This window comes from Rhinopithecus roxellana, chromosome 3 (assembly GCF_007565055.1).
Source record: "Rhinopithecus roxellana isolate Shanxi Qingling chromosome 3, ASM756505v1, whole genome shotgun sequence".
NCBI lineage: Eukaryota > Metazoa > Chordata > Mammalia > Primates > Cercopithecidae > Rhinopithecus > Rhinopithecus roxellana.
Window position 1 is genome coordinate 84,414,556 of NC_044551.1, and position 27,422 is coordinate 84,441,977.

General features: G+C 39.0%; 1 protein-coding gene across 2 annotated transcripts in view; it reads right to left on the reverse strand.

The window, feature by feature from the left end:
• Positions 1 to 3,452: 3,452 nt before the first annotated feature.
• The window catches only part of GOLPH3 (golgi phosphoprotein 3), a 59,857-nt gene continuing 35,887 nt past the window's right edge, over positions 3,453 to 27,422 (reverse strand). Inside the window, exons 2-4 of one of the 2 annotated variants that reach the window (XM_010378015.2) lie at positions 21,171 to 21,302; positions 14,884 to 14,998; positions 3,453 to 5,382 (exon numbers count right to left, since the gene is read on the reverse strand). In XM_010378015.2, the coding sequence (XP_010376317.1) occupies positions 4,958 to 5,382; positions 14,884 to 14,998; positions 21,171 to 21,302 (672 nt within the window). In that variant the 3' untranslated portion in view covers positions 3,453 to 4,957. The remainder of the gene's footprint in view (positions 5,383 to 14,883; positions 14,999 to 21,170; positions 21,303 to 27,422) is intronic. The other variant, XM_030927224.1, reaches the window with a different exon arrangement.

Here is a 27,422-nt window from a genome sequence, read left to right on the forward strand (position 1 = left end):
ACTGTAATTGGGAGAAAGACCTGAACAGCTTCTGGGTATGGCTGGCAAGGTTCTATCTCCTGACCTGGGTAATGGCTGTAAACATGTGTGCCTTAATTAATTAATGTAAACATTTGTTTATGAGATTTTCCATTTATATTTTAATCATAAAAACTTTTAATGAAATGCTTATATACATATATATTCTTAACCTACACATTTGACTTTCCATTTTTAAATTTGATCATACCCTCCCAAAGTTAATATATATCAAATCTGACCACCAGACATCTCTTTTTAGAAGAAGGATCTCCACAAATTGCATGCTCAAGCACTGCACCTTACACTTTTCTGAATGTTAAAGAAAGCAAAAGCAAAACTTACCATTTGCCAGCTCCAAAGACTGGGAAAACCAACTGCATCATAGATACAGGCTTAAGTCCTCGTGAATTAATACATAAAATGATTAATGTCCTTTAGAAAAATAAATAAAGAACACGAACGGGTAATTCACAGAAAAAATACAAATTACCAAAAGGGAATAAATGATAACCCCTCAATGATTAAAACAGACTACGAGTGATGATACCCTCCACAGAGGGGTCCCCAATCCCCAGGCTATGGACCAGTAATGGTGGCTTGGTAAGAACCAAGTCACACAGCAGAAGCTGAGCAGCAGGCAAGCGAGCATTACCACCTGAGCTCCACCTTCTGTCAGATCAGCGGCCACAGTAGATTCTCATAGGAACTCAAACCCTATTGTGCACCAAATCTAACTAATGTTTGATGATTGAGGTGGAGCAGTTTCATCCTGAAACCACCTCGACCCCCCGGTCTGTGGAAAAATTGCCACAAAACTGGTCCCTTGTGCCAAAAAGGTTGGGGACCACTGCTCTACAGTACTGGCTAAGGTATAGGAAAACCAGCATTTACCTTATTGTCAAGAGCTTAAGTTACCATAAATCTTAGAAATCAATTTGGCTATTTATCTTTTACATTTTCAAGGTGTATTATTTGAGCAAATCCATTTCTATTAAATCCTTCCACAGAAATGAGAAATAAAGACATAAAAAAGTATGCTACAGGCCGGGCGCGGTGGCTCACGCCTGTAATCCCAGCTCTCAGGGAGGCAGAGGCGGGAGGATAGCTTGAGCCCAGGAGTTCGAGACCTGCCTGGGTAATACAGCGAGACCCCATTCTCCACAAAAAGGAAAAAAAAAAAAAAAAAAAAGACACACACACAAAAAAAGTATGCTACAATACTTTTTTTGGAGAATCATCTAAATGTCCATTAATGGGAGATTTAACTAAGTATGCTACAATACTTTATGAGAATCATCTAAATGTCTGTTAATGGAAGATTTAACTAAGCTATACAAAAAGCCATTCAAAAGAATGATGTGTACTTACCCTGAAATCTCTCCACAACGTAAGCGCAAAAAGTAAAATGCACATCAGTGTATAATGATACTAATGGGAACCATACTATACCAACTGTTCTATCAGGAGTAAATATCTGTATAATTCTAACATTGGGCTAAGAAAGTATGAACACCAGTTTAACCAAACCATGTTACCGTCCATACCCCTTTGAAGGAGAGCCTGCAAGGTCATGAACATTAATACCACCACTTTACTGATGCTGTTACAGAATGTATGACATTTGTGCAGAACTTACAACAGTCAAGCATGTCATCCTGGGACCCAATGGGATGAGATGAATTGGAACTATGTCAGTTTGTCGGTCATCTTAATCTGGACAAAAGTGAAATGCAGCAGTATTATCTCACAATATGTAAGTTAATAAAAGGTAGAGAAGCCACAGAGTTGGAAATTAAACTTCATAAATACCTCACATAAACTTGCGACTGCTGGGTGGGAGTAGCCAGGCCTCGCAGCCATGGACCCTTGAGAGTATCAGACTGGGTGTCACTACTTACTGGTCCCATGCGCCACTGAACCAATCAGGCCCTAGCCCCTTTCTCTTTCTTTTGGGAGATGACCAAATGCAAGGGTTTACTACATTCAGATAGAGTATTGTACTTATCTGTTCACGAACAGTAAGAAGGGTTGAGTGATGGAACAAATCAGAGATCATCGATCGACCTTGCTTCAGGAGGCCAGGGACTTTCCTGGTGATTAGACAATTCTGCTTTCTTTTGAGAATATACACAATTAGTCAACTTTTTCATCCCCAAAAGATAATTTATGTAAGTTATACCACGATATTAGAATAGAGATGTTCTTTAATCTTTTTATTTTGCAACACCATGAGAGTATTTTGCATGCCTATTCTGTCTCTGTTAGGGAAAAGAAGCCCCCTCCCAGTGCCCACGTTAAGAAAGGAACAATTGTAGCTGAATGCCATCACTGTTCCTCAATCGCTTTAGGATGAAAAGCTCGAACAGTTAGTAGATAATGTGACAATGAGCAAATTCTCCTCTCTGAGCTTGTTCTTCACAAAGTGAAGATAGTAACTGGAATTTGGGGAGGTCAAAATGAGATATAAAATAGCATGCACTTATTAAGCTTCTGTTAGCGCACTGTGCCAATCAGGTTATTTTAAGGAACACTCAATCAATTACAAAACATATGAAGCCACCAAAAAAGAAACAGCAACTACTAATTCTCTGCACAGTAGGTATCTACGTAAAGGCTTTTAATCAAAGTGGCATAAACCCATGGAAGCACTGCTCTTAACACAGAAAATATTTATTTCCAGGGAGTCACATCATTCCTGCTTTCAAGAGGACTGAAAGCAACAATATTCCACAGGACAAAGAGTTCTTGATACCACCACTACCACCACCCCCAGATTTTACTACACTTCCTCTCCTCTGGATATAGAAACATACTGAAGTTGGGGCCACACACAGGTAGAGCTAAGTGTGCACTCCGGTCTAGAACACAGACAGAAGTTCAGGCGAGGCCCTTTTCCCCCTTGCTTGGGAATACTGATGCTGCTGTTGAAGTGAATACCTCAGAAATCTATTACCTCAGCTCTAACATCGTCTCAAGTGAAAAACAGGAACTTTTCACTCGATAAGAAATTCCAGTAAACTGGTATCAGTTTCCCAATATCTACTTTATGGGAAGAAACTTTAAGTTAATAATTCCTACATGTAGTTACCACCAGCAGTGTCATTTCTGAAGGTAAAGAAGGTTATTTCAATGGATAGAAAAATGTCTTTTTTCCATGCATTAAAACTGGGGCCTTGACCAGCCCCCTGTTTTTGCAAATACAGTTTTATTGGAACACAGCCTAACTAATTGATTTGTATTATCTATAACAGCTTTCATTCAGTAAAGTTCACTAGTTGCAACTGACACAGCAGGTGGCTCACAAAGCCTAAAATATCTACTATCTGGCCCTTTAAGAAACCCAACCCCTGCATTAAAATATTACAATGCTATAGTAAGTAAAATTTTAAGAAAACTAAATGAGAATACAAAAATACAAATGACATGCTTGCTCTGATTCAGGCACTTTCAAGATCATAGTTTATTTATTACTTCAGATAAAAAGATAGTATACATATTAGGGAATCCCTTAAAATTCAACTCTAGAGTTATACACCATCTAGTACTTTTGCAATGAATGTTAACAACAACAACAAAAAAATCTCTAAACACCTGAAAGCCCCACTATTAACATGGACTATGGTAACAAAAAAATCTGACATTTAATTTGTTCAATATATAGTATTTACATTATGAAATCAATGGTGATGATACAATAAACAGTGATAAAGAAATAGTAAAAATAAATTTTAAAAAGCAAACGTTTATAGTCTGACAATGCTAATTATCATAATTGTATATAAAAAATTAAAACATAGCAGAGCTTTCTGTTACAAAATTCTTAATCCTCTGGGCTGTAATCATTACTTGCTACCAATTTACATGCAACATCTGCTAGGACATTTGATTTTTTTCCCCAAGAACGTGTGAGTAGATAAATGACATTTCAGAGCAGACATTAATTTACTTGTAGACAGAAAAAGAAACTCAAGATTGGTACTGGTCACAAGCCTCTTCCCAGTAGAAATTATAAAAACAGTAAGATAAAATTTTAAAAAAATCTAAAAAGGGGATGCATAGGCAAAGAGTACCATAAATGGCACAGCTCAAAAATTCCCAGGACCAATCAGACACACATCTTTTCTCTCTCCTTCAGTGATGACAGGTCAATTTCGCCATCAAATAACCATGACTGAAGCAAGTGAGGGGCACCAGGTGTACAACCGATAAAATCTTGCAAAATACTAAGACGGGAGCAGGGGTGGCCAGAAGAAGGGGCAATTTATATATAATTCAAACTATGTACAGCATAAATGGAATGCAGCCCATCCCAAACTGGCTCTGTGAAACAACTGGACCTTTATAGTTAAAATTATAACAAGTGTAATAATACAACAGATTTACACGGGAAGCAAAATCCAAGGGGCATTTTATATTAAGTATTTACTGTGCTGTTTCAATTTAAAAATAATTTTGCTAAGTATACATCTCAACTGAAGTCTATGTATAAAACGTCCTAATAGATACAGATATTTACCTTTGGTGAGTTGAAGGCCTTTTTGTGACTTCTGTCTGAACTGTAGGCAGAATGCTAGATGTACATGCACATATGGAGAAACTCAAGCTGAGGTCATCCAAAAGCTGTGCATATGAGGAGGCTGGAGGTACTTTGAAAGTCAAAGTAGACCAGAAACCAAAAACAGGTAACAGTGAGGATGGCAACAGGGAATGGAATGCCAATATGGCAGTAAAACTTTTTTTTAAAAACAGAAAGAGGAAGGCCTCTCGTACCAGCAGAATCCTGTATACACACAAAAAAGGAAAAGCCACCCACCATTTTGTAAAACAGAAGCCAATTATAGTGTGGGAAAGTACAAATTACAGAAAACCAGAAGTCAACAGAAGAAAAACTACTGGTTTACTTGAGAGAAAGGAGAATGGTTCAACCCGAGCAGAGTTACTTGGTGAATGCTGCCACCACCGCCCACAGAACCTCATTGGTGTTGGCCTTCAGACATTCCACTTCGGGGTCTAAGTCAAGAAGCTGCCGCACTCTCTTGGTAGCCAAATCATACTGCTCGTCCAGAAGAGGAGCAAAAGCATTCTCCAGGACGTCCGAGGCATGAGCCAGGTAAATGAGGGCCAGCAAACGCCTGTCCATGCGGTGAGGGTCATTCACCCATTTGTCAAGAACAGCTTCCTGTACTTTCTTGATGAGGCGCTGCTTAATGTTGTTGTTGGTGAGGGGATGTGTTGTCATGTCAAAAAGTAGGAAGTTCTGTTTCTCTGTTGTCAATACACCCTTTTCCACCAGGTTTTTAGCTAATCGTTCCCGTACATTTCTTAACTGATAATGCAATTTTAATGGATTCCATGTCTCACCTAAACAAAAGATTTCAGAAGTTAGAAATGATGTACAGTATTATCTGCTAATTTTGCAAAAATTTTGTACTATTAAAATAAACAGTAAAATCTGATTTTGCCCCAAGAGAAACAGAAGAAAATCTGCCATGTTTTTCTCCCTAACTAGACCATGAATCCCTTAAGCCCAGCCAGACCTTTGGATTCTAAGCACCCAGCACATCCTCAGCCACAGGAGTCACTCAGACGACTAAACTGCAAGCAGTCTTCAGACCAGAGTCAGTCACCCTTAGTCTTATGTGGAAATCAGCCAAGTATTATGTCTGAGCTTCCTTCTAGCTGCTGTCAAAAAGCAGCCAATAGCCAAATAAGTTTTCTATTAAACACCAGTCTGCAACTAACAGACCCCCCCAAAAAAAGCTTCCTGATTGTTATTCCTGAAAATGCTACATACATACAGCCTATAGAGGTAAGCCTGTTTAGGCCATGCTATTATTTGATGACAATATAAAGCTAATTCTGGAAGGACACAAATTTTCACAATTTTAACCTTGCCATCTATACACATTTCCTTTTGAGAGAGAAATATTTAAAATAAAACCAAACGATTTTTCACTAAAGTGGGTTCTTCTTTATGGAAAACTGGAAGGAAATACATCAAAATATTAATCTTACTTATCTTTGGGATTATGTGTGCTAAACTTTTTTTGTGCTTTCTGCATTTTCCAAATGATCTCCAATGAACATGCAACTATTTTTATACTTAAAAAAACTATAATATTTTTCTAAATTAGAACATGTTAAAGATCAACCACAGGCATCTTTTTTAAATGCAAACGTTGTAAGGTCGAGATTTTGTAATACTGAGAGAAAACCTTCAACCACACTGTCCATTACAGGAGCCATTACCCACATAGAGCTATTTAAATTAATTATAAAAATTCAGCTCTTCAGCAGCACTAGACACATTTCACATATATAATAGTGACACATGGCCAGTGGCTAGACACCACAGGAATAGAACATTTTCATCATCAAAGAAAGTTCTAGCAGACTATCTTAAAATTTTAAGCTGCTATCTTAAAATATGTTACCATTCAACTGGACACAGACACAATTATTTTCCTATACTTAACACTAAAGAACACAGGCCTATGATGAAGTAATCATTCCTAAAACTGCCCTCTCACTGTAATTAGAAATCTGGATAAAACATAAGAAAAAACTGTTTTCAGACACTAGTCAAAAGCAGCCCAGAACTGTGACACGAGTGCAGCCTATGTGAACCAGAAAACCGCCTAAGCTTACCACCTAGAGGCACGTCCCAGGCAGCAGAGCAGGCAGGAAGACCCCAAGCAGAGCACAGCAGTCATCACGTTAAGGTAGCAGAGATCAGAGTTCAGGGTAGCTAAGGCAGCTGCAATGTGCAAAGCAGACTACTGGAGAAGGGGGACCTACGCAGACAGAGAGGTCTAGAAATCAGCAAGGTGTTCCTTGAGTCTTTGGCTGAAAGCTAAGCTACATGTGTTAGGGAAAGAAATTCCACAAAGCTAGGCAAAGAACAACTATCAGAAAGTGAACGATTCCAAGAGTTCAGTAGAGCTGGGAAAAATGTGATTGCCAACTAGCCAGAGAGCAAAGGCCTCACTAAAAACCAAGGACATTCAGAAGGAATACTAGAAAATCCGCACCTTAGTTGTAGGGCTAAACCGGTCCTAGAGTATAGACCACCCTAGACCTGCCCTAATAAAGATTAAAAGTGAACAGGCGTGGTAGCTCAAGCCTGTAATCCCAGCACTGTGGGTGGCCCAGACAGGTGGACCACCTGAGGTCAGGAGTTTGAGACCAGCCTGGCCAACATGGTGAAACCTCCTCTCTTCTAAAACTACAAAAAATTAGCCAGGCATCGTGGCAGGTGCCTGTAATCTCAGCTACTTGGATGGGTGAGGCACGAGAATCGCTTAAACCCGGAAGGCAGAGGTGGCAGTGAGCCAAGATTGTGCCACTGCACTCCAGCCTAGGCAGCAAGAGTGAAACTCCATCTCAAAATCTAAAAACAAAAGCAAAAAGAATAAAAGCAAGCTGATCCACAAGTAACTTAGCTGCTTACCAAGACAAAATTCAACACTCTTTAAAGAAAGACCATAAAATTCATCACTTAACATTCACAGTGTCCAGCATCCAAGTCAAAAAAAAAAAAAAAAATCACTAAACTTGCAAAGCAGCAAAACAGTGACCTAAAACTAGGAGTAAGGGGGAAGTCAACAGAAACAGTCCCAGTCTAGGCAACATGGTGAAACTCTGTCTCTACAAAAATATACAAAAGTTAGCCAGGGCCAGGCGTTGAGGGGGGTATGCTTGTAATCCCAGCACTTTGGGAGGCCAAGGTGAGCAGATCACTTGAGGTTAGGAGTTCAAGGCCAACCTGGCCAACAAGGTGAAACCCCATCTCTACTAAAAATACAAAAATTAGCTGGGCATGGTAGGAGGTGCCTGTAATCCCAGCTACTCGGGAGGCTGAGGCAGGAGAATCGCTTGAATTCGTGAGGCAAAGGTTGCAGTGAGCCGAGATTGCGCTACTGCACTCAAGCCTGGGTGACAAGAACATGACTCTGTCTCAAAAACAAAAACCCACAACAAAACAAAACAAAACAAAAACTGCTAGTGTACTAGTCCAAGTTATCTTAATCTACTTCTCCATTTACTCATCTATAAGGTGAAAGTAACAAATTTATCAAGCTCATAGGGCTATCACGAGGATTAAATGATATATCAAGTTCTTAGAACAAAGTCTAACACATGGTGAGCTCTCAGTAAATGTTAGCTATTTGTGCAGAATAAACATTCTGGCAGAATTTAAAGTATTTATAATGTTCTAAGAATCCTGTTAGGTACTGAGAATACAAACATTAGGATATATCTCCAACCTCGAAGGAATTTAAAACCAAGCGAAAATCACATTCATAATATATTACATATTAGAACTAACTATACTGGCCAGAAGAAAATGGGAATAGGGCCATAAGAACAATATGAACAAAGTGCCTAGAGGGTAAGAAATGACTATGGTTTAATGTGATGGGGTATTTCATAGGAAAGTTACAGAAATAAAGGATCTTCAAGCTAAATCTTGAAATCCAGCAGGATTCACCATATCTTAACGAAAGGGAGAGAAGCCTGAATTCCAGGCAAAAGAAACAACCAAGTACATAGGCAGCAGAATAGAATAAGCCCTGGAGTAGAGGCACACATCCTTCAACAGTGTGTAACTTCCATCTTCTTTTTTTTTTTTGAGACAGAGTCTCGCTCTGTCGCCCAGGCTGGAGTGCAGTGGCGCGATCTCGGCTCACTGCAAGCTCCGCCTCCTGGGTTCACGTCATTCTCCTGTCTCAGCCTCCCAAGTAGCTGGGACTACAGGTGCCCACCACCACGTCCGGCTAGTTTTTTGTATTTTTAGTAGAGATGGGGTTTCATCGTGTTAGCCGGGATGGTCTCGATCTCCTGACACATCGTGATCCACCCGCCTCAGCCTCCCAAAGTGCTGGAGTTACAGGCGTGAGCCACTGCGCCCGGCCACTTCCATCTTTTTATAATTGTGTAAACCCAATGTCTCAACAATAAATAACTGCTGTATCTTTCACTAGTATGAGCTTTGCTTTTAGTTTTCTAACGTCAATGGCAGGTGTTAGACAGCCTAAGACACTAGGCTAGAATTGGGTAACTATTGTGTTAAATGACTTAGGGAAATTTAAACTAATGCAACATAAAATAATAAACAACCAAACTTACATAAAAGCCTATTTTAAAAACTACAGTTCAATCCTAAGATTAACTATGTAAAGAATAATTTGTTAAGTTATCAAAGTATTATCCCCTATCAACTTTAATTTGGTATCACAGACTTAATATGTTTATGTTGTCACAAAACCAAAGTATAGCATAATAAATGACTCCCAAGCCATCCATTTTTATTTTACCTTCCAAAGTCAAATAGGAAGGAATTCTATGCTCCAGAGACATCTTAGCCAAACAACATCTACTGCCAAACAACGGGGGGAAAAAAATCAAGAAATGAATTATTCTGAGAGATCTACAGTTAAAATTCTCTTTGCAGCTCTCCACTCCCCTCAAAAAAATACCCCCTACCCCCCCCCCCACACATCCCTCTAATGCTGCTCTATAATATATTTTTTCTCATGGGAAGTAAGTGGGATTAATAGTTTATGACTACTGTCTCTTATACTGAACTTATGCTAAGGTTTATCCTCACCTTATCCTTAGTTAAAACTTACATATTGCAACCAGCGAAAATTTACTTAGTAAATTTTACAGAAGTTCCTGTGGAAATTTCCCAATTCCAAAGTATGCTAACTTATAATTTAATGTTTCCAGTAAAAATGAGAAGAGCCTAAACACAGACCTACCTTCAAATAAAGTATTCCACTTATGACTGGACCTTCCTATTGGCAATCATTTCTGCCTCAAAGGAAGCAATAAAAAGGGAGCCAATCACCATCTTATCTTGTAGTAATTCCCTGGGAAGAGGGTAAACCCATGTGCTCACTCCAACAAAGAGAGGATTATTTAGATCTCCTCAAGTATTAGAAAAAAATGAAGAAATCTCAAGACCAGAGGGCTAAAGCTGTGTAGGAAAGATCCCAAATGCTGTTTAACAGTATTTGTGGTACAGAAAAAAGGCACAAAGTAATAACCAAGTGGTCAAAGTATCCTGGTATTCCAGAATTTCTGCCTTTTCGAAGAATTAAATTAAGCTAAATCAAAAGAATAAAGTCACACCTGAGTTGAGCATAATTAAGACATCAGTGTAAGTGGGATGGGAAGAAAACAGATGGATCTCTGAGGAGAAGATGCAATAAAAGTTTAATCTGACTAGCTTCTACAGATTTCGCTGCTTCAATTTTTAAAATAGTGAATACTTATGTTACTGTGATCCAAGCTGTTAGTCCTCAGTCCCTAAATTATTCACCATATATGTGAAAAGACTTTACAAGTCATACAAGCAAATTTAAAATGTAATTAATCTATTCATATTTACTTTTTTTGTAAAGGAAATTGTGAGAAGTAAATATGGAGAGGAAAAGTTATTCAAAGATTATTCATGTCCACTGCCCAACAATCGCTTCAGTGGAGAATGACATGCTGACAGGTACCTCAATCATTTCACTGCAAAGAACACTTATCTTCCTTGACATCGTGTCACAAAACTAAAAGCAGCTTTGGCCATAAATTTGGCAGTGTAGTGATTCCTTGTGACCAAACTGGTCAACCATGCCTTAAGATTTCAGAAGCTAAAAAATATTCTTAAACAGTAGGCTTAGCCTGGGCAACATGATGAAACCCCCATCTCTACCAAAAAAATACAAAAATTAGCTGGGCATGGTGGTACATGCCTGTAGTCCCAGCTACTTGGGAGGCTGAGGCAGGAGGATCAACTGAGCCTGGGAGGTCAAGACTGCAGTAACTGTACCACTGCCCTAAAGCCTGGGTGATGGCGAGACTTTATCTCAGAGACAAAACAAAACAAAATACAGTAGTCTCTCAACTTGCGTCAAGTCAAACATATGTATACTTTTAATGTTGGCCGGGCGCCGTGGTTCACACCTGTAATCCCAGCACTTTGGGAGGCCGAGGCAGGCGGACCACGAGGTCAGGAGATCGAGACCATCCTGGCTAACACAGTGAGACCCTGTCTCTACTAAAAATGCAAAAAATTAGCGGGGCGTGGCGGTGGGAGCCTGTAGTCCCAGCTACTCGGGAGGCTGAGGCAGGAGAACAGTGTGAACCCAGGAGGCGGAGCTTGCAGTGAGCCGAGATCGCACCACTGCACTCCAGCCTGGGCGACTGAGGGAGACTCTGTCTCAAAAAAAAGAAAATGTTTAAAATTTATCAACAGTTTTTGTTTGTTTGTTTGTTTTGAGACAGACTCTCGCTGTCACCCAGGCTGGGGTCCAGTGGCGCGATCTCGGCTCACTGCAAGCTCCACCTCCTGGGTTCACGCCATCCTCCTGCCTCAGCTTCCCGAGTAGCTGGGACCACAGGCGCCCACCACCAAGCTCGGTTAATTTTTTGTATTTTTAGTAGAGACGGGGTTTCACCATGTTAGCCAGGATGGTCTCTATCTCCTGACATCGTGATCCACCCACCTCGGCCTCCCAAAGTGCTGGGATCACAGGTGTGAGCCACCGCTCCTGGCCAACAGTTTTAACATGTATACATGTACAGTATAAATAATAATAAAATGAGCCCCTGGGTATCCTCCACCCCAGGTAAATAAACTGTTCTTTATTAAAACATTCCGTGGCTTCTCGGCAAGGAATCCCTCTGAACAAGTACATTTCTTTCTTTGCATTTCATTCTTACCCTTCAAAGGCCTAATCTAAGTTTCACTTCCTCTTGTAATTACTAAAGTTCCCAAGGATTTTTCTTTTCTCTGAACTACTGAACTTTCAGAGAACCACACTGTCAAACTCTCATCTGTTAAATTATTAGATGTATAAAACTGTTCCTCAAATGGATTTTAAGATTCTTTCAGTCTGGGAGCACCTTTTAAATTTCATAGCACATATGTCAATAACTAGTGCAGTAACTAGTGTTTGATACCACACCGCATATTGAAGCAACAGAAAATTTTTAAAAATCTAAAATCAGCAAGCTAGCCAAAGAACTGTATGCCTAAATATAGTAAAAATGGTAAAAGTTATCTTATATATATTTTACTACAATTAAAAAATCAGCAAGCTGGCATCTTGATACTTTCAATTAGGTGAGTAGCAGATATTTTTTCTTTTCTTCTTTTTACATGTTATTTGCCAGGAGATATTTTCTTATTTTCTTAACTTTAAAAAAAGTCCTTTTTTTCCTTCTCCCACTCTGGATTCTGTTCCTTTATTCTGAAGTGGCAGCATTCCCAATATATGCCAAGAGCAAGCAACTCAAGTGCTACAGGCAATGTTCTAGCATCAATAGCCAAGCTAAAACTCACAGGATATTGTTTTTTAAAGAACCTTGGTAACTATTAGTCTCACATTTTACCCAAATTTCTAATCCAAATAGACACTGTTTTGTAAAATCCTAACTGTATTTACACACTTGTGAGAAAAGCTTTTAGACTTCTCATCTTTTCACTGCTGAATCAAGTGAGGACAGTGCAATAGCAGCCAAAGGTGAGAACGAAGTTCAATTAGGATTTATATTCATAAGCTTCATTTACAAAATGTTACTAAACAGGTAAGTGTAAGACGGATTTCAGAACAGGAAAGTGAAGGCAAAGCCCACTCTACATTCCACAAAAAGAATCTTTAGCACTGTAACACATCTGCCAAAAAAAATTCACCACAACTTTGAGAAACCCTTCTTTTGGTCAGTTGGGAACCAAATTACAAATTCTAATTTGCAACACCAGAAGCAGTCATGGGCCAATACTGGCAGCACAACATGAGAAAGATCCAAAGACTGGTTAAGCCAATGCTCTCTAGACAATATACAAAATGATCCATCACAGTATAAACATTATTATAACAGTTCTATTTCTATCTTAAAACATTACGTTTGCTAATATTTAACATATACAGTTGACATTAATGCCCTGAGACTGTTAGATGGCTGCATGTCACTAATAGGCATACATGAGAGGCTAACTCAGAGAGCACCGACAATGTGATGGGTATTTGTGATAATTAAGTGAATCTGCTGGTAATATAATCTAGTTTTAACCAAACAAGCCCTCATCAAATGGGCAAAGTAACTTTAAAAGATTCTTGCAAAAGAAATTACAACTGAAGACAACTCTAATAAGCATAAGGGGGGGGAAGTGTAAGTCAGAGTTACTCTCACTCAATGAGATAAAAAGGAAGATTATAAGAGCTACAAGGGGGTTATCCAACAAAAATGCAAATTTATCAAGAATACGTTTATGTTCTCTACCAATAAGAAAAAAGAATGAACCTTACCCTAAGTGTAAAGTGCCCATTATTGCCCTGTTAGCTAAAAATGGAGTGTATGTACTTAATTTTTAAATAAACAAATATAGGCTGAGCATGGAGACTCATGCTTACAGTCCCAGTGCTCAGGGAAGCCTTGACGGAGCACCACTTGAGGCCAGGAGCTCAAGACAACCCTGAGCAACACAGCAAGGTCCTATCTCTACAAAAAATAATTTTTTTCTTGAGATGGGGTCTTACTCTGTCACCCAGGCTGGAGTGCAGTGCCATTATCTTGGCTCACTGCAACCTCTGTCTCCTAGGCTCAAGCAATTCTCCCACCTCAGCTTCCCAAGTAGCTGGGACCACAGGCATGTGCCACTACATCTGGCTAATTTTTTGTATTTTTTTAAAAACAGGGTTTCACCACGTTGCCCAGGCTGGTCTTGGAACTCCTGAGCTCAGGAGATTCACCCACCTCAGCCTCCCAAGGTACTGGGATTACAGGCACGAGCCACCATGCCTAGCCAAAAAATAAAATTTGAAAAAACCTAGCAAGGCATGGTGGCACACACCTGTAGTCTTAGCTACTCCAGAGGCTGAGGCAGAGGCTGTAGATCACTTGAGCCCAGGAGTTAGTTCAAGGTTACAGTGAGTTAGGATCATGCCACTGCACTCCAGCCTAGGCAACAGAGTGAGACCCTGTCTCTTAAAAAGAAAAATATTTATGTATAAACAAGATCAGCTGGTCCAAGTATAGCAGTTATTTACAGCTAACTGATCACAGTTAGATTTCTTTGTTCCTTCCCAATCACACTGCTTCACTTGACTAGTCCCCCAATCCCTAAAAAAACCTCTTTTACTGACAGAAGAATATCCCCATAATAGGACTTTCAGAAATCCTGCTTATCTATAAGAAAACTCACATCATATTAATATACAGATAACTTTAATATAAATGTCATAGTCCTCCACGCTATCAACTAAACTTTTCACATACTCCTCCCTAAGTTTGCACTTTCCTGTCTCCTTGAAGTTAGGGGAGACTGTGATTTGCTCTGATCAATGAAATGTGAACCACATGTCATTTCTAAGCAGAAACTTAAGAGCCACAGTGATGTGCTATACTATTCCTCCTTTCATGACAGTGACTGATGCTGCTCCAGGTGGTGGTGGCTCCATCTGCCTGGCTGCCAGAGTGAGGATGAGGTAGCCTGTGACTGACTTACAGCCTGAATGAGAAATGAATGGTTGTTTTAAGCAACTGAGGTTTTGGCGTTTGTTACCACCACAGCTTAACCTAGCCTATCCAGATTAAGGTAGCATGTGGTAATTTTGATAGAGAACACAGGAGCTCTAAGAATATTACCTTCTCACATTCTGTATCTATTGAGTATTGTTAAAGAGAATGAAATTTTATAAAAACCATTACTTCTTCACTCTATGACTGATAACTTTCAAGTGTGCCTAAATAACTAAACACGCTTCTGGCTATGTTGTATAGGTTCCTTTCTAAAGGATTTAAACTTTTACATAATCTTTTAAACAGAAATTGGTTTTTGGTTTATTCACAGAAGCTTACCACTAAGTAATTCAATCCAGTTCTGGACCGTTTCTGGAGGCTGAGTTTCCTTAACATGCTTCAGAGCTTCATCAAGAAGAACATCCCCTGTTGGAGCATCCGACTTACAGATTACCTAAAAAGAAAGCAAAAAGAATGAAAAGATGCACTGATGCCTTTTCTGACTTGATCTCATTAAATGAAAAACAAACAATTATATAAATAATTCATTATGCTTAAAGCCTCAAGCGTTCATGTAATATCAAAGTTCAGATTTTAAAGTACTTTTATGTTAAGGAAATCCTATATTTAACCTAACCAGATCAGATATAATAATGAATGAAAATTGGCTGGACTCAGTAGCTCATGCCTGAATCCCAGGGGGAGGCTGAGGCAAGTGGATCACTTGAAGCCAGGAGTTCAATACCAGCCTGGCCCCACATGGCGAAACCCTGTCTCTACTAAAAACACAAAAATTAGCCGGGTGTGGTGGTGCACATCTGTAATCCCAGCTACTCGGGTAGCTGAGGTGGGAGAGTCATTCGAACCCAGGAGGCAGAGGTTGCAGTAAGCCAAGATCACGCCACTGTACTCCAGCCTGGATGACAGAGTGAGACTCTGTCTCAAAGGGAAAAGAAAAGAAAGCTACTAGCTGGGCATGGTGGCTCACTCCTGTAATCCAAGCACTTTGGGAGGCCAAGGCGGGTGGATCTCCTGAGGTCAGGAGTTCAAGACCAGCCTGGCCAAAATGATGAAACCCCATCTCTACTAAAAACACAAAAAATTAGCTGGGCATGGTGGCGGGTGCCTTAATCCCAGCTACTATGGAGGTTGAGGTAGGAGAATTGCTTGAACCCAGGAGGTGGAGGTTGCAGTGGGCCGAGATCGTGCCACTGCACTCTAGCCTGGGCAACAAGAGCAAAACTCCATTCCCTCCCCCCAACAACAACAACAAAAAAAAAACTACTGTGCAATAATTAGTAAAGTAACATGCTAGGACAGTTTATACTCACTGACTCTTTTCATCAGTGAACCTTGGACTATGTGATCCAGAAATTCATTTAAGCATTATTATTAGTTCCAAAAATAAGACTAAATTATAATTAAGAATTCAGTACAGGTTGAACATCCCTAATTTGAAAATCCAAACTCCTTCAAAATCTGAAACTTTTTGAGCACCAACATGCATCCATTGGAACATTCTGGATTTTAAATTTTCAGGTCAGGAATGCTTAAGTATAATATAAATATTCCAAAATCCAAAAAATTCCAAAATCTTAAACATTTCTGTTTTCAAGCATTTCAGATATAGGATATTCAACCTTATATTATAAAGGCAGTAAGAAGAAACGAATTTTTAAATGTCATTAAAACTGGCTCACAAATTAGGAACAAAAATTAAGACTTGGCTCTTCTGAGCTTATATTGCAATAAAAGATAAAGATTTAAATAGGAAATATAATTTTAGAGGTAAGAAAGGTTTCTTGGTTCCTTTTTTTTGGAAACGGAGTTTTGCTCCTTGTCACGCAGGCTGGAGTACAGTGGCGCAATCTCAGCTCACTGCAAACCTCCACCTCCCCAATACAGGCGATTCTCCTGCCTCAGCCTCCAGAGTAGCTGGAATAATAGGCATGCACCATCATGCCTGGCTAATTTTGTATTTTTAGTAGGGACGGGATTTCTCCAAGTTGGTCAAGCTGGTCTCGAACTCCCAACCTCAGGTAATCCACCTACCTCAGCCGCCCAAAGTGTTGGGATTACAAGCGTGAGCCACTGCACCTGGCCCTGAAAGGTTTCTTTAAAAATTGTCCCCACTAGCAGAAAGCTTAAAAGAAATTATCAATAGCTTTGATTACATAAATTTTTTAAATACTGCAACTTTTTTTAAAAAGGCTACACTGAGGCCGGGGTTCACTTCTATAATCCCAGCACTTTGGGAGGCCAAGGTGGGTAGATCACCTGAGGTCAGGAGTTCGAGACCAGCCTGGCCAACATGGGGAAACCTGGTCTCTACTAATAATACAAAAATTAGCCAGGCGTGGTGGTGCACACCTATAAACCCAGCTACTCTCAAGGCTGAGGCAGGAGAATCGCTTGAACCCAGGAGGTGGAGGTTGCAGTGAGCCAAGATTGCACCGTTGCACTCCAGCCTGGGTGACAAGAACAAAACTCTGTTTCTAAAAAAAAGCTACATTGAGATATAGAATCCATTTTAAAAGTGGAAAAAGCCAGAGGGAGGGATGGAAGGGAAAATGTTACACTGCTTTAGACAAGTATTAGATCCCTATAGCCTTCATTCACGTTGTTGGCTAAGCTATAAATTTCTAGATGAAATTCTACAATATCAAAATTAAATCCATTGTATTATTTTATAATGTTAAATCTTTAAATGTTATAAAATTTAACATTACTTTTTTTTTTTTGAGATGGAGTCTCTCTCTGTTGCCCAGTCTAGACTGCAATGGTGCGATCTCAGCTCACTGCAACCTCCACCTCCTGGGTTCAAGCAATTATCCTGCCTCAGACTCCCAAATAGCTGGGATTACAGGTGCACACCACCACACCCGGCCAATTTTTGTATTTTTAGTAATATTTTGTATTTAGTAGAGAGTTTCATCAAGTTGGCCAGGCTGGTCTTGAACTCCTGACCTTGTGATCTGCCCACCTCAGCCTCCCAAAGTGCTGGAATTACAGGCATGAGCCACCGTGCACAGCCAATTTAACGTTACTTTTAAAATGTGATAGTCCTCTCTTAAACTTGTCCTCAAAGTGTCCTTTACTTTGTCAATTTATAAAAAATTAAAAATATACATATAGTATCTACCTCTGTGACATCATGACCAGTCGAAATATAAAAACACAATACAAGCCACAAATCTATTCTTAAATTTTCTAGTAGTTATATTTTAGAAGGAAAAAAAGGCAAAATTAATTTTAATATTTTGATTTAACCAAATACAACCAAAATATTAACATATAATAAGTATTTTTAAATTGAGGTATTTAATATATTTTTCCATACTAAGACCAAAAATCCAGTGTATTCAGTGTATATTTTTATTAACACCATGTGTCAATGTGCAGTAGTTAAATTTCAAGTGCTTAAGTGTCTGGCTCATAGATGTATGTAGCTAGCAGCTACCATATTGAACATACAGACCATTTTCATCATCAAAGTTCCATCAAACAGTGCTATTCTAGACCATGCTTTCAGTAAAGGGTGAGAGAGCACAAGAAAATAAAGCAGAGAGAGCCTCGAGAGAAAAAGTTACATCTAAATATTGTGGCCATGCCACCACTTCTTACATCCCACTCATTCCTTTTATTTATTGCACTTTGGCCTCAGAGCTCGCCCACGCACATCCGTTTGCAACGGATCTTATGTCAGGGACACCATAGCCTGGGTACAGGTGAATCACTTTTTCTTATGAAGTTCTGTCCCCTAAATCTTCCTCAAATGTATCACTTTTTCTCCACCACCCTGCCATTATAGTCAGCCTTCGGTATCTATAGATACTACCCACTAAGGATCAAAAATATTCAGGAAAAATAATACAAATTTAAAAACACAGTGTAACAATTGTTTACACAGCATTTACATTGTATTAGGTATTGTAAGTCATCTGGGGATGATATAAAGTATAGGAGAGGATGTGCATAGGTTATATGCACACACTACAACATTTTATATAAGAAACTTGAGCATCCACAATTTTGATATTTGAGGGGAGTCCTAGAACCAATCGCCCACAGATACTGAGGGACAACTATATTCTAGTCTGCCTAATCAGGTTGTTTTTCACTTAGATTAATATAAGCCTCTTAAATTAATATAATTTCCCTAAACTAGTTTTAGCCTTTTCAATCCCTTCTCCTCACTGATCTTTCTAACAGGGAAATCTTACCATGGCATTTCACTGCTTCTGCTTACAACTTGTCAGTGACTCGAGTTAGTTCTAAATTTCTTTTAAAAATTCAGTAGTATGTGTGGCTCACAAATAAACATGTTCTATTCAAACATGTAATTTTTATTTAGCTTCTTTTTTTGGGGGGACGGGAGACATTCCTAAATACAAATAGATAATCAAGCATAACATGTGAAAGAAAGCTTCCAACACAGAAGAGACCAAAAAGAGAAAATAAGAACTCTGAAGAAACAGATATAATACAGATGAAGGAAATTTTCAAAAAAGGTGTGATATCCCCATAAAGTCTAAAAGAAGGTATTACACCCATAAAACAAACTACGATTTTTAAAAAGAAAGCTCACGGAAATCAAAAACACAAGAGCCACAATAAAATCTCAACAGAAAGGTTAGAAGACAACTCTTTAAGAGTAGCCAAGGTAGTCCCAGCTACTCGGGAGGCTGAGGCAGGAGAATGGTGTGAACCTGGGAGGAGCTTGCAGTGAGCCAAGATCGTGCCATTGCACTCCAGCCTGGGCTACAGAGCGAGACTCCGTCTCAAAAAAAAAAAAAAAAAAAAATAGTAGTCAAGAAGTACATATCCAATTTAGAGTTCTAGAAAAATAGAGGGCAAAAGACATGAGAAATACAAGTTTTCAAAACCAAAATATACACATTTCCAGACTGAAAAAATTAATGCATAATGAATTTAAAATCACCCACATTAAAGCATATCGTACAATTTCAGAACACCTACAAGGATAACAGAAGATCGCAAATGCTTCTAGAGGAAAAAAAATAACAATAAGATTGAAAAATCAGAAGGAGACCTGGCACACTGGCTCACACCCGTAATCCCAGCTCTTTGGGAGGCCAAGGCATGAGGATCACTTGAACCCAAGCGTTCAAGACCAGCATGGGCAATAAAGTAAGACCTTATCTCTAACAAAAATGTTTTTTAAAAAATTAGCCCGGAGGCTGGCCACGGTGGCTCATGCCTGTAATCTAAGCACTTTGGGAGGCAGGTGGATCATTTGAGGTCAAGAGTTCGAGACCAGCCTGACCAATATGGTGAAACCCCATCTCTACTAAAAATACAAGAAGAAAAAAAAAAAAAAAAAAATAGCCGGGTGTGGTGGTGCATGCCTGTAGTCCCAACTACTAGGGAGGCTGGGGCAGGAGAATGGCTTGAATCTGGGAGGCGGAGATTGCAGTGAGCTGAGATGGCACCAACTGCACTCTGGCCTGGGTGACAGAGCGACACTTGGTGTCAAAAAAAAAAAATTAGCCAGGCATGATGGCACATACCTATGTAGTCCCAGCTACTCAGAAGGCAGAGGTTGAAGTGAACCAAGATCATACCAACCACCCTCCAGCCCGGGAAATGGTGTGAGACTCTGTATCAAAAAAAAAAAAAGGGAAAAGAAAATCAGAAGGGCACCAGATTCGAATAGCAACTCTATATACTAGAAAACAATGGGTTGGGCATGGTAGCTCACACTTGTAATCCTAGTACTTTGGGAGGCCCATGGCGAGTGGATCATTTGAGCCCAGGAATTTGAGAGCAGCCCAGGCAACATGGTGAAACCCTCTACAAAACCTACAAAAATTAGCTGGGTGTGGCAGCAGATGCCTGTAGTCCCAGCTACTTGGGAGGCTGAGGCATGAAAATCACTTGAACCAGGGAAGCAGTGGTTGCAGTAAGCTGAGATTACGCCACTGAACTCCAGCCTGGGTGACAGAGCGAGACTCTGTCTCAAAAAAAAAAAAAAAAAAAAAAAAAAAATCCATGAATGGTGTTCTTTTCTACAGAACTATTATTCTCTAAAGCTTATCAATCAAGAAGTGTTCAGCTCTGACCTAAAACTTTTAGATTCATTAGGACACTGATTGAGAAAAAAACTAGTTTTGAAACACCATGCTCAAGAAACACAATGACAAACCGGAAGAAAATCAGTCTTGAATATTTAAGATTGAGGTTTAAGTTAAATTACCTCTATTATACCAGAGAAGCACCTACACAGACCTTCACAGACAGGTATCTGAAAAGTACTCATAATCTGATGAAAAGATCAATAGCCTATGCATAAATTGCAAAGTAACACTTTTGAGTTTTTAATGTCAAGTCTTTCAAAATTATGGCTTTTAAAAGCAGCAAATGAAGTCTAGAATCTTTCTGAAGATGTAAGATCCAGTGGCCAGTTACCTTAACAATGAATTACATTATTCATTGTAGGTACAAAGAACCAGAAAACCAAGAATGCAAAAAAGATATGGAAATACAATTGAATAAAGACAACTTTAATATCAACTTCCACTTTCATTTTTGAAAGCTATTAGTAAAAGCATACATTTTAAGTAGTACAACCTCTTTAAAAAGAAGTTACTCAGCACTCCTCTTACCTTTCTTGTTAATAGACTTTTACGTCTCATTCCACAAGCCTCTAGTTGTAACCTTCCTCTCAATGCTAATTCAATTAACATACAGCCACGTAATCCAGATGATATACAGTCATTCCAAAATGATGTGTAACCCTATTAAAAAAAGAAGAAATAAAACAAAATAGCTAATTTACCTTGAATTCACAGTCAAAAACAAATATTCTCAGCCAAAGTCCTATTTGGTGCCTTTTACCTTTCTTGTATTTCTATAATAATATACTGAAAAAATACAATTAACAAATTATTAATCAATAATTTTGGGGGGCTTATCTTTCCACCACTTATTCTTATATACAAACAACAAATAACTTTAGAGGTCAGAAGTTTAGAAATATAACTCACATTTCACTAAGCTGTGTGTTTATTAGGTTCTTTCAGAACCCTGCAAACTCCAAGGAATACTCAGTTAATCTCAGATTATAATGATTTATTATATGTGGACAAGTTGAGAAGCTCAGGGAAAGGCAACCTAGCCAATTTAGCTTCACAGAGAATTAGAATACCATCCATTTATTGCTGTTTAGGATAAAACCACAAGGTTAATCCGAGCACTTTAGGAGGCAGAGCCAAGACAATGGTTTGAGCACAGGAGTTTCAGACCAGCCTGGACAACATAGTGAGATCCTGTTTCTATCAAAAAAAATTAATTAGCTAGGTATGGTGGTGCACACCTGTAGTCCCAGCTACTAAGGAGGCTAAGGCAGGAGGACCACTGTGTCCAAGAGTTCAAGGCTACAGTGAGCAATGATTACACCGACACACTGCAGCCTGGGCAAAACTGTGAGACATTGTATCTTAAATACACCCACTGTTAATTTTGTAAGAATATATTAGAAAAACACATATGCGCCCACAAACAAACAGATGGCTATATGCCTAAAATTCTGAATAATAAACAGTATAACAATCAGATCGGCCCCAAGAGACAATGTAAGGGCAGCATCCATGGCGGAAGAACAGCCAGACATAAGGAGGTTGACAGACATCTAGAGATCTGGGATACTGGTCAAGCAGACATCACCAGATGAGGTCAGGGCACTGTAACAGCAAATAACTGGAGTTGTTCAAATTATAAAGCCACAAATCTTGGCAGCAGGGTTGCCAGCTATCAATTTAACATACCCAGTTCTCATGAGACAGAAGAAGCTATAAATAATTCTCATTAAGGCTCAGAACAGGTAACATAATTTTGGTAGAACAGGTCAACTGAATCTCTGAAGAATGGAGGGCCCAGGATGAGGAAGGCCTGGCCCTCACCGCTGGCACTTTTCCAAGGTCAATCCTGGCAGTTTGCCAGGCCAGAGTAGTGAGCTTGTATTTCAGAAGATGACTGACCACTGAGGTCCATCAAACTTCATTTTTGATACAAGGAGTTAAATTCGCCTCACCAAGCCACCACTTCTGAGAATGTGATCTTTGGGAAAATAACAATTTAGATTAAAGGAGGCACAAGGGGATAAACAAAAACATCAGTGTTAAGAGATCAATTTAAATGTGAGGTAGAAGAAGCAGACAATGACTGGATTTTAGGGAATCATTTTAAAATTAGTGTTGGGGCCTGATCAAATGAAGATCAGCAGAGATTTAGCAAAGTGGCTAATAATACCAGTAGTTTACAGAGGTTAGGTAAAATGCGTGGCTTCTGTGTCCATGAAATTAAAGCCCTACGAAGCCTGAGAATGAATTCCACATGAAATTAAAGTTACAGATATCTGGCTTTGACTGGCCGGGACATATAGACAGAGTTCCTAAGTGAGCCTCTACAAACTGTAAACAACAAAGAACACCTCATAAAGCAGTAATGGATGTGAACAGCCCTATAGCCTGCAAACTCCAGCTGAACAGTACCTGGAAGCTTACATTTCATAGCAGAGAACTAAAATATGTCTCAATCTCAAATGCTCCTTTAATGGCATACCCAGAGATACTAGCAAAATGGGGTCTTTAATAACAGACTTCAGAGATCTAAATTTAGTGAATGGCTTTAGGCATCATCACTGAAGGACACAGGCTTAAACAGAATTGGATTCACATGGGAAAGCAGAAGAATGGGAATGGACAGTTCTGTACCACAGCTTCTGGGACTCGTCAGCAATATTCCAAAGATAAATGAAGCCAACAAAGACACACCAAGCAACAGAAAAGTCCAGTATGTTGATACCCTCCTGCTAAAATCCACGCTGTAAAAGCAGGATCAAAAATTAACCAGAGTGTGGCCAGGCACAGTGACATACACCTGTAATCCCAGCACTTTGGGAAGCAGAGGCAGGTGGATTGCTTGAGCCCAGGAGTTCCAGACCAACCTGGACAACACGGTGAAACCCTGTCTCTACAAAAAATACAAAAATTAGTTGGGCATGGTGGCACCCACCTGTGGTCCCAGCTACTTGGAAGGCTGAGGTGGGAGAATCACCTGAGCTCAGGAAGTTGAGGCTGCAGTGAGCCACGATCATGACACTGCACTCCAGTCTGGGTGACAGGAGTGAGACCTTATCTCAAAAAAAAAGAAAAGGATAAAATATGTGGGGAAGGTTAGTAACTGGCAGTATCAAACAGCTTATGCTTATAGTCATAATTAGTACCTATGTTCTAAAATATAAGGTTGGGAGAGGGCAGAGACATCCCAAGTAGGGCTGGGCCATATACTACCAGATCTCCATCTGCCTGACTCCCTTTATTCTTTTAAGTGGCTCAATTTGAATGGTAGAAAAGGGTATTGTTTATTAAGTCCCCTAAAACTGCAAACACTGAGAAGAGTTCTCACCATTCGAGTTAAAAGATACTGTTCTGCTCTTAAGTGCCTACTTATCCAGAAGCTTTTTGTTAAGAAGGAACTCATTTTGGCGACCCAAAATGAAATGTAATAAAAATATTTTGTAAAAAGATCATAAGAGGGATATAACCAGAAGTATAAGACCTTCCTTATATGTTATTAAAAACATTTACAACATGGGAAAATGCTCACAATATATATTCTACATAAGAAACAGATAAAAAATTATATTATCTAATGCAGAAATGTCCAAACTTTTGGCTTCCCTGGGCCATATTGGAAGAAGAATTATCTTGGCCCACACATAAAATATACTAACACTAATGACAGCTGATGAGCTAAAGAAAACAACAACAAAAAAAACTCATGTTTTAAGAAAGTTTACAAATTTGTGTTGGACCAGATTCAAAGTCGTGGGCCACCTGTGGCCAACAAGCTTGATCTAAAGTGTAATCTTATTTTGAAATTATATAAAAACTAATACATATGTATATCATAGGTTTGTATTTACAAAAACTTATAAATGTTCATATCCTTTGACACAATTCTTATGGGTCTTTAGTTAGAAAACACTGTGCACAAAAATATATGTACAAATATACTGATCACATCATTATCACAAAACACAAACACAATCTAAAAACAAAACACAAAATCTAAAAACACAAAAACAATCTAAAAGCAAAAAAAAAAAAAAAAAAAGGAAATAAACTCAGTGTTTCCCAAACTTTCCTGACGTTGAAGCATTTTAATTTACAGTATACTTTTAACAGCCTACAGAATATTTCAATTCTATGAAAATCAGTTTTAAAAATCCTGGTGCCGGAGGCAGAGCTTGCAGTGAGCCAAGATGGTGCCAATGCACTCCAGCCTGGGCGACAGAGCAAGACTCCGTCTCAAAAAACAAAAACAAAAAAACAAAATACAAAATTACCCGGGCGTGGTGGCGCATGCCTGTAATCCCAGCTACAAGGGAGGCTGAGGCAGGAGAAATGCCTGAACCCAGGAGGCAGAGGTCGCAGTAAGCTGAGATCGCATCATTGCACCCCAGCCTGGGCAACAAGAGAGAAACTGCATCTCAAAAAAATGAAAATATGAAAAAAAGAAAGGTGATTGTACTTGCCAAATCTAACTGGGCCAGGATGAACAAATTAAGTCTCCCTCCTGAGTATATGAACTTGCCATACTGAATCAGTTACTTGGGCATGCACTGGAGCTGTACTGGTTGTGTGGATTCAGAAGCTACTGGCCATTGGGTACAAATGCAAAGAATGAAGGTAACAGAAAGGAAAACAAGACATACGCAGAGTAGAAATGAGAGAGGATGCAATGTGAGGCAAACCAAGACATACAAAGAGGCAGACAGACAGGCACACACACAGAATAGCACATTTGTTGTTTTAAGCTGCTATGTTTTGTTACGCAGTAAGATAATTAACATAGTGGGTGCCCAGGGCTGGCAAAATGGGAAAAGGGGGAGGTAATGGCTAAAGGGTATGAGCTTTCTTTTGGAAGTGATAAAAATATTCTAAAACTGATTATGGTGACGGTTGTACAAATCTGTAAATATATTAAAAACCTTGAATTGTACACTTCAAATGACTGAATTGTATGGCATATGAATTATATCTCAGAGCTGTCACAAAAAAAATTCTATAAAGTCACTTCTGAAATCTTACATGAAATTTGGATTATGTCAATAAGAATCAAAAAGTTCTTGATAAAAATAACTAATCAAGAGAATGAAGGTGACTTCAGGTAAAAGCAGATTAAAAAGACTAGACAATTGGCTGGGCACGGTGGCTCACGCCTGTAATCCCAGCACTTTGGGAGGCCGCCCGAGGCGGGCACATCACAAGGTCAGGAGATCAAGACCATCCTGGCTAACACGGTGAAACCATCTCTACTAAAAATACAAAAAAATTAGCCAGGTGTAGTGGCGTGCGCCTGTAGTCCCAGCTACTCTGGAGGCTGAGACAGCCACTGCGCTCCCGCCTGGGCAACAGAGCAAGACTCCGTCTCCAAAAAAAAAAAAAGACAAGAAAAAGTATCTAGAGATATAAGAACTGTTAAAGAAGTAGTAAGACTGGGCACTGTGGCTCACGCCTGTAATCTCAGCACTTTGGGAGGCTGAGGCGAGCAGATCACCTGAGGTCTGGAGTTCAAGACCAGCCTGGCCAAGGCGGCAAAACCCCATCTCTACTAGAACTAGAAAAACTAGCTGGGTGTGGTGGCACATGCCTGTAATAGCAGCTACTCAGGAGGCTGAGGCAGGAGAATTGCTAGAAACCAGGAGGCAGAGGCTGCAGTGAGCCACTGCCCTTAAGCCTAGGCAACAAAGTGAGACTCCGTCTCAAGAAAAAAAAAAAAAAGGTAGTAGTAAAACTGCATTTGCTGGTGATATTGTTGGATATTTAGAAAACTCATGAGAGTAAATGGAAAAATCACTATAAATACGAGTTTTGTAAAGTAGCCAGCTTATACAAAATTAATCAACAGTCATATACAAACAAAATACACATGTTAAAATACTAAAAAGTTAAAATACAATTGAAAAGACCTTTACAACAGAAACAAAAAGAACAAAAAACATCAAAGCAAAACCTATATGAAGAAAAGTTTAAAAGTCTCCTGAAAGACTTAAAAACAAACTTGAATTAATAGAAAGATATTTCATTCTTATATACAAAGTCTCAGCATTATTATCAGTTCTTCCTAAGTTAACTAATAAATTTAATATCCCAATAAAAATAGCAACAGATTTTCCTTGGAGCTACACAAGTTAAAAATAAAAGTTTCTAAAGAAAAAAAACAAAAAGCCAGGAAAACTTGGGGAGATATCAATATGTAGGGAACAGAAATGAAAGCTGTCTTACTAGATACTAAAACAGATTTAAAAGTCTCTAAAATTAAAATGATATCACACTGGCACATGAATAGACAGACTAACAGAATAAATTCCAGAAATAGACCCAAGAACATACTGAAATCAAATACAGGTTGAGTATCCCTTATCCAAAATGCTTGTGACTGGAAGTGTTATGGAGTTAAGATTTTTTTTCACATTTTGGAATATTTGCATTATACCCAAATCCGAAAATCTGAAATCCGAAAGGTTCCAATGAGGATTTTCTTTGTCACGCTGGTGCTGAAAAAGTTTTAGATACCAGAGCATTTCCAATTTCAGATTTTTGAATTTAGGATTCTCAATCTGTACATGACAAAAATGTAATCACACAAATCAAGGTATCATGGAAAGATGAACATTTTAATCAAATTTGTTGGGACAACCGGATAGCCATTAGGAAAAACATAATTGGATCAAATTCCTCATTATACATCAATATAAATTCCACATGGATCAGAGGCTGAAATGTAAAGTGAAATAATGTAAGCACTAGAAGACAAAATAGGAGTGAAAACCTTTATAATCTGGGAGT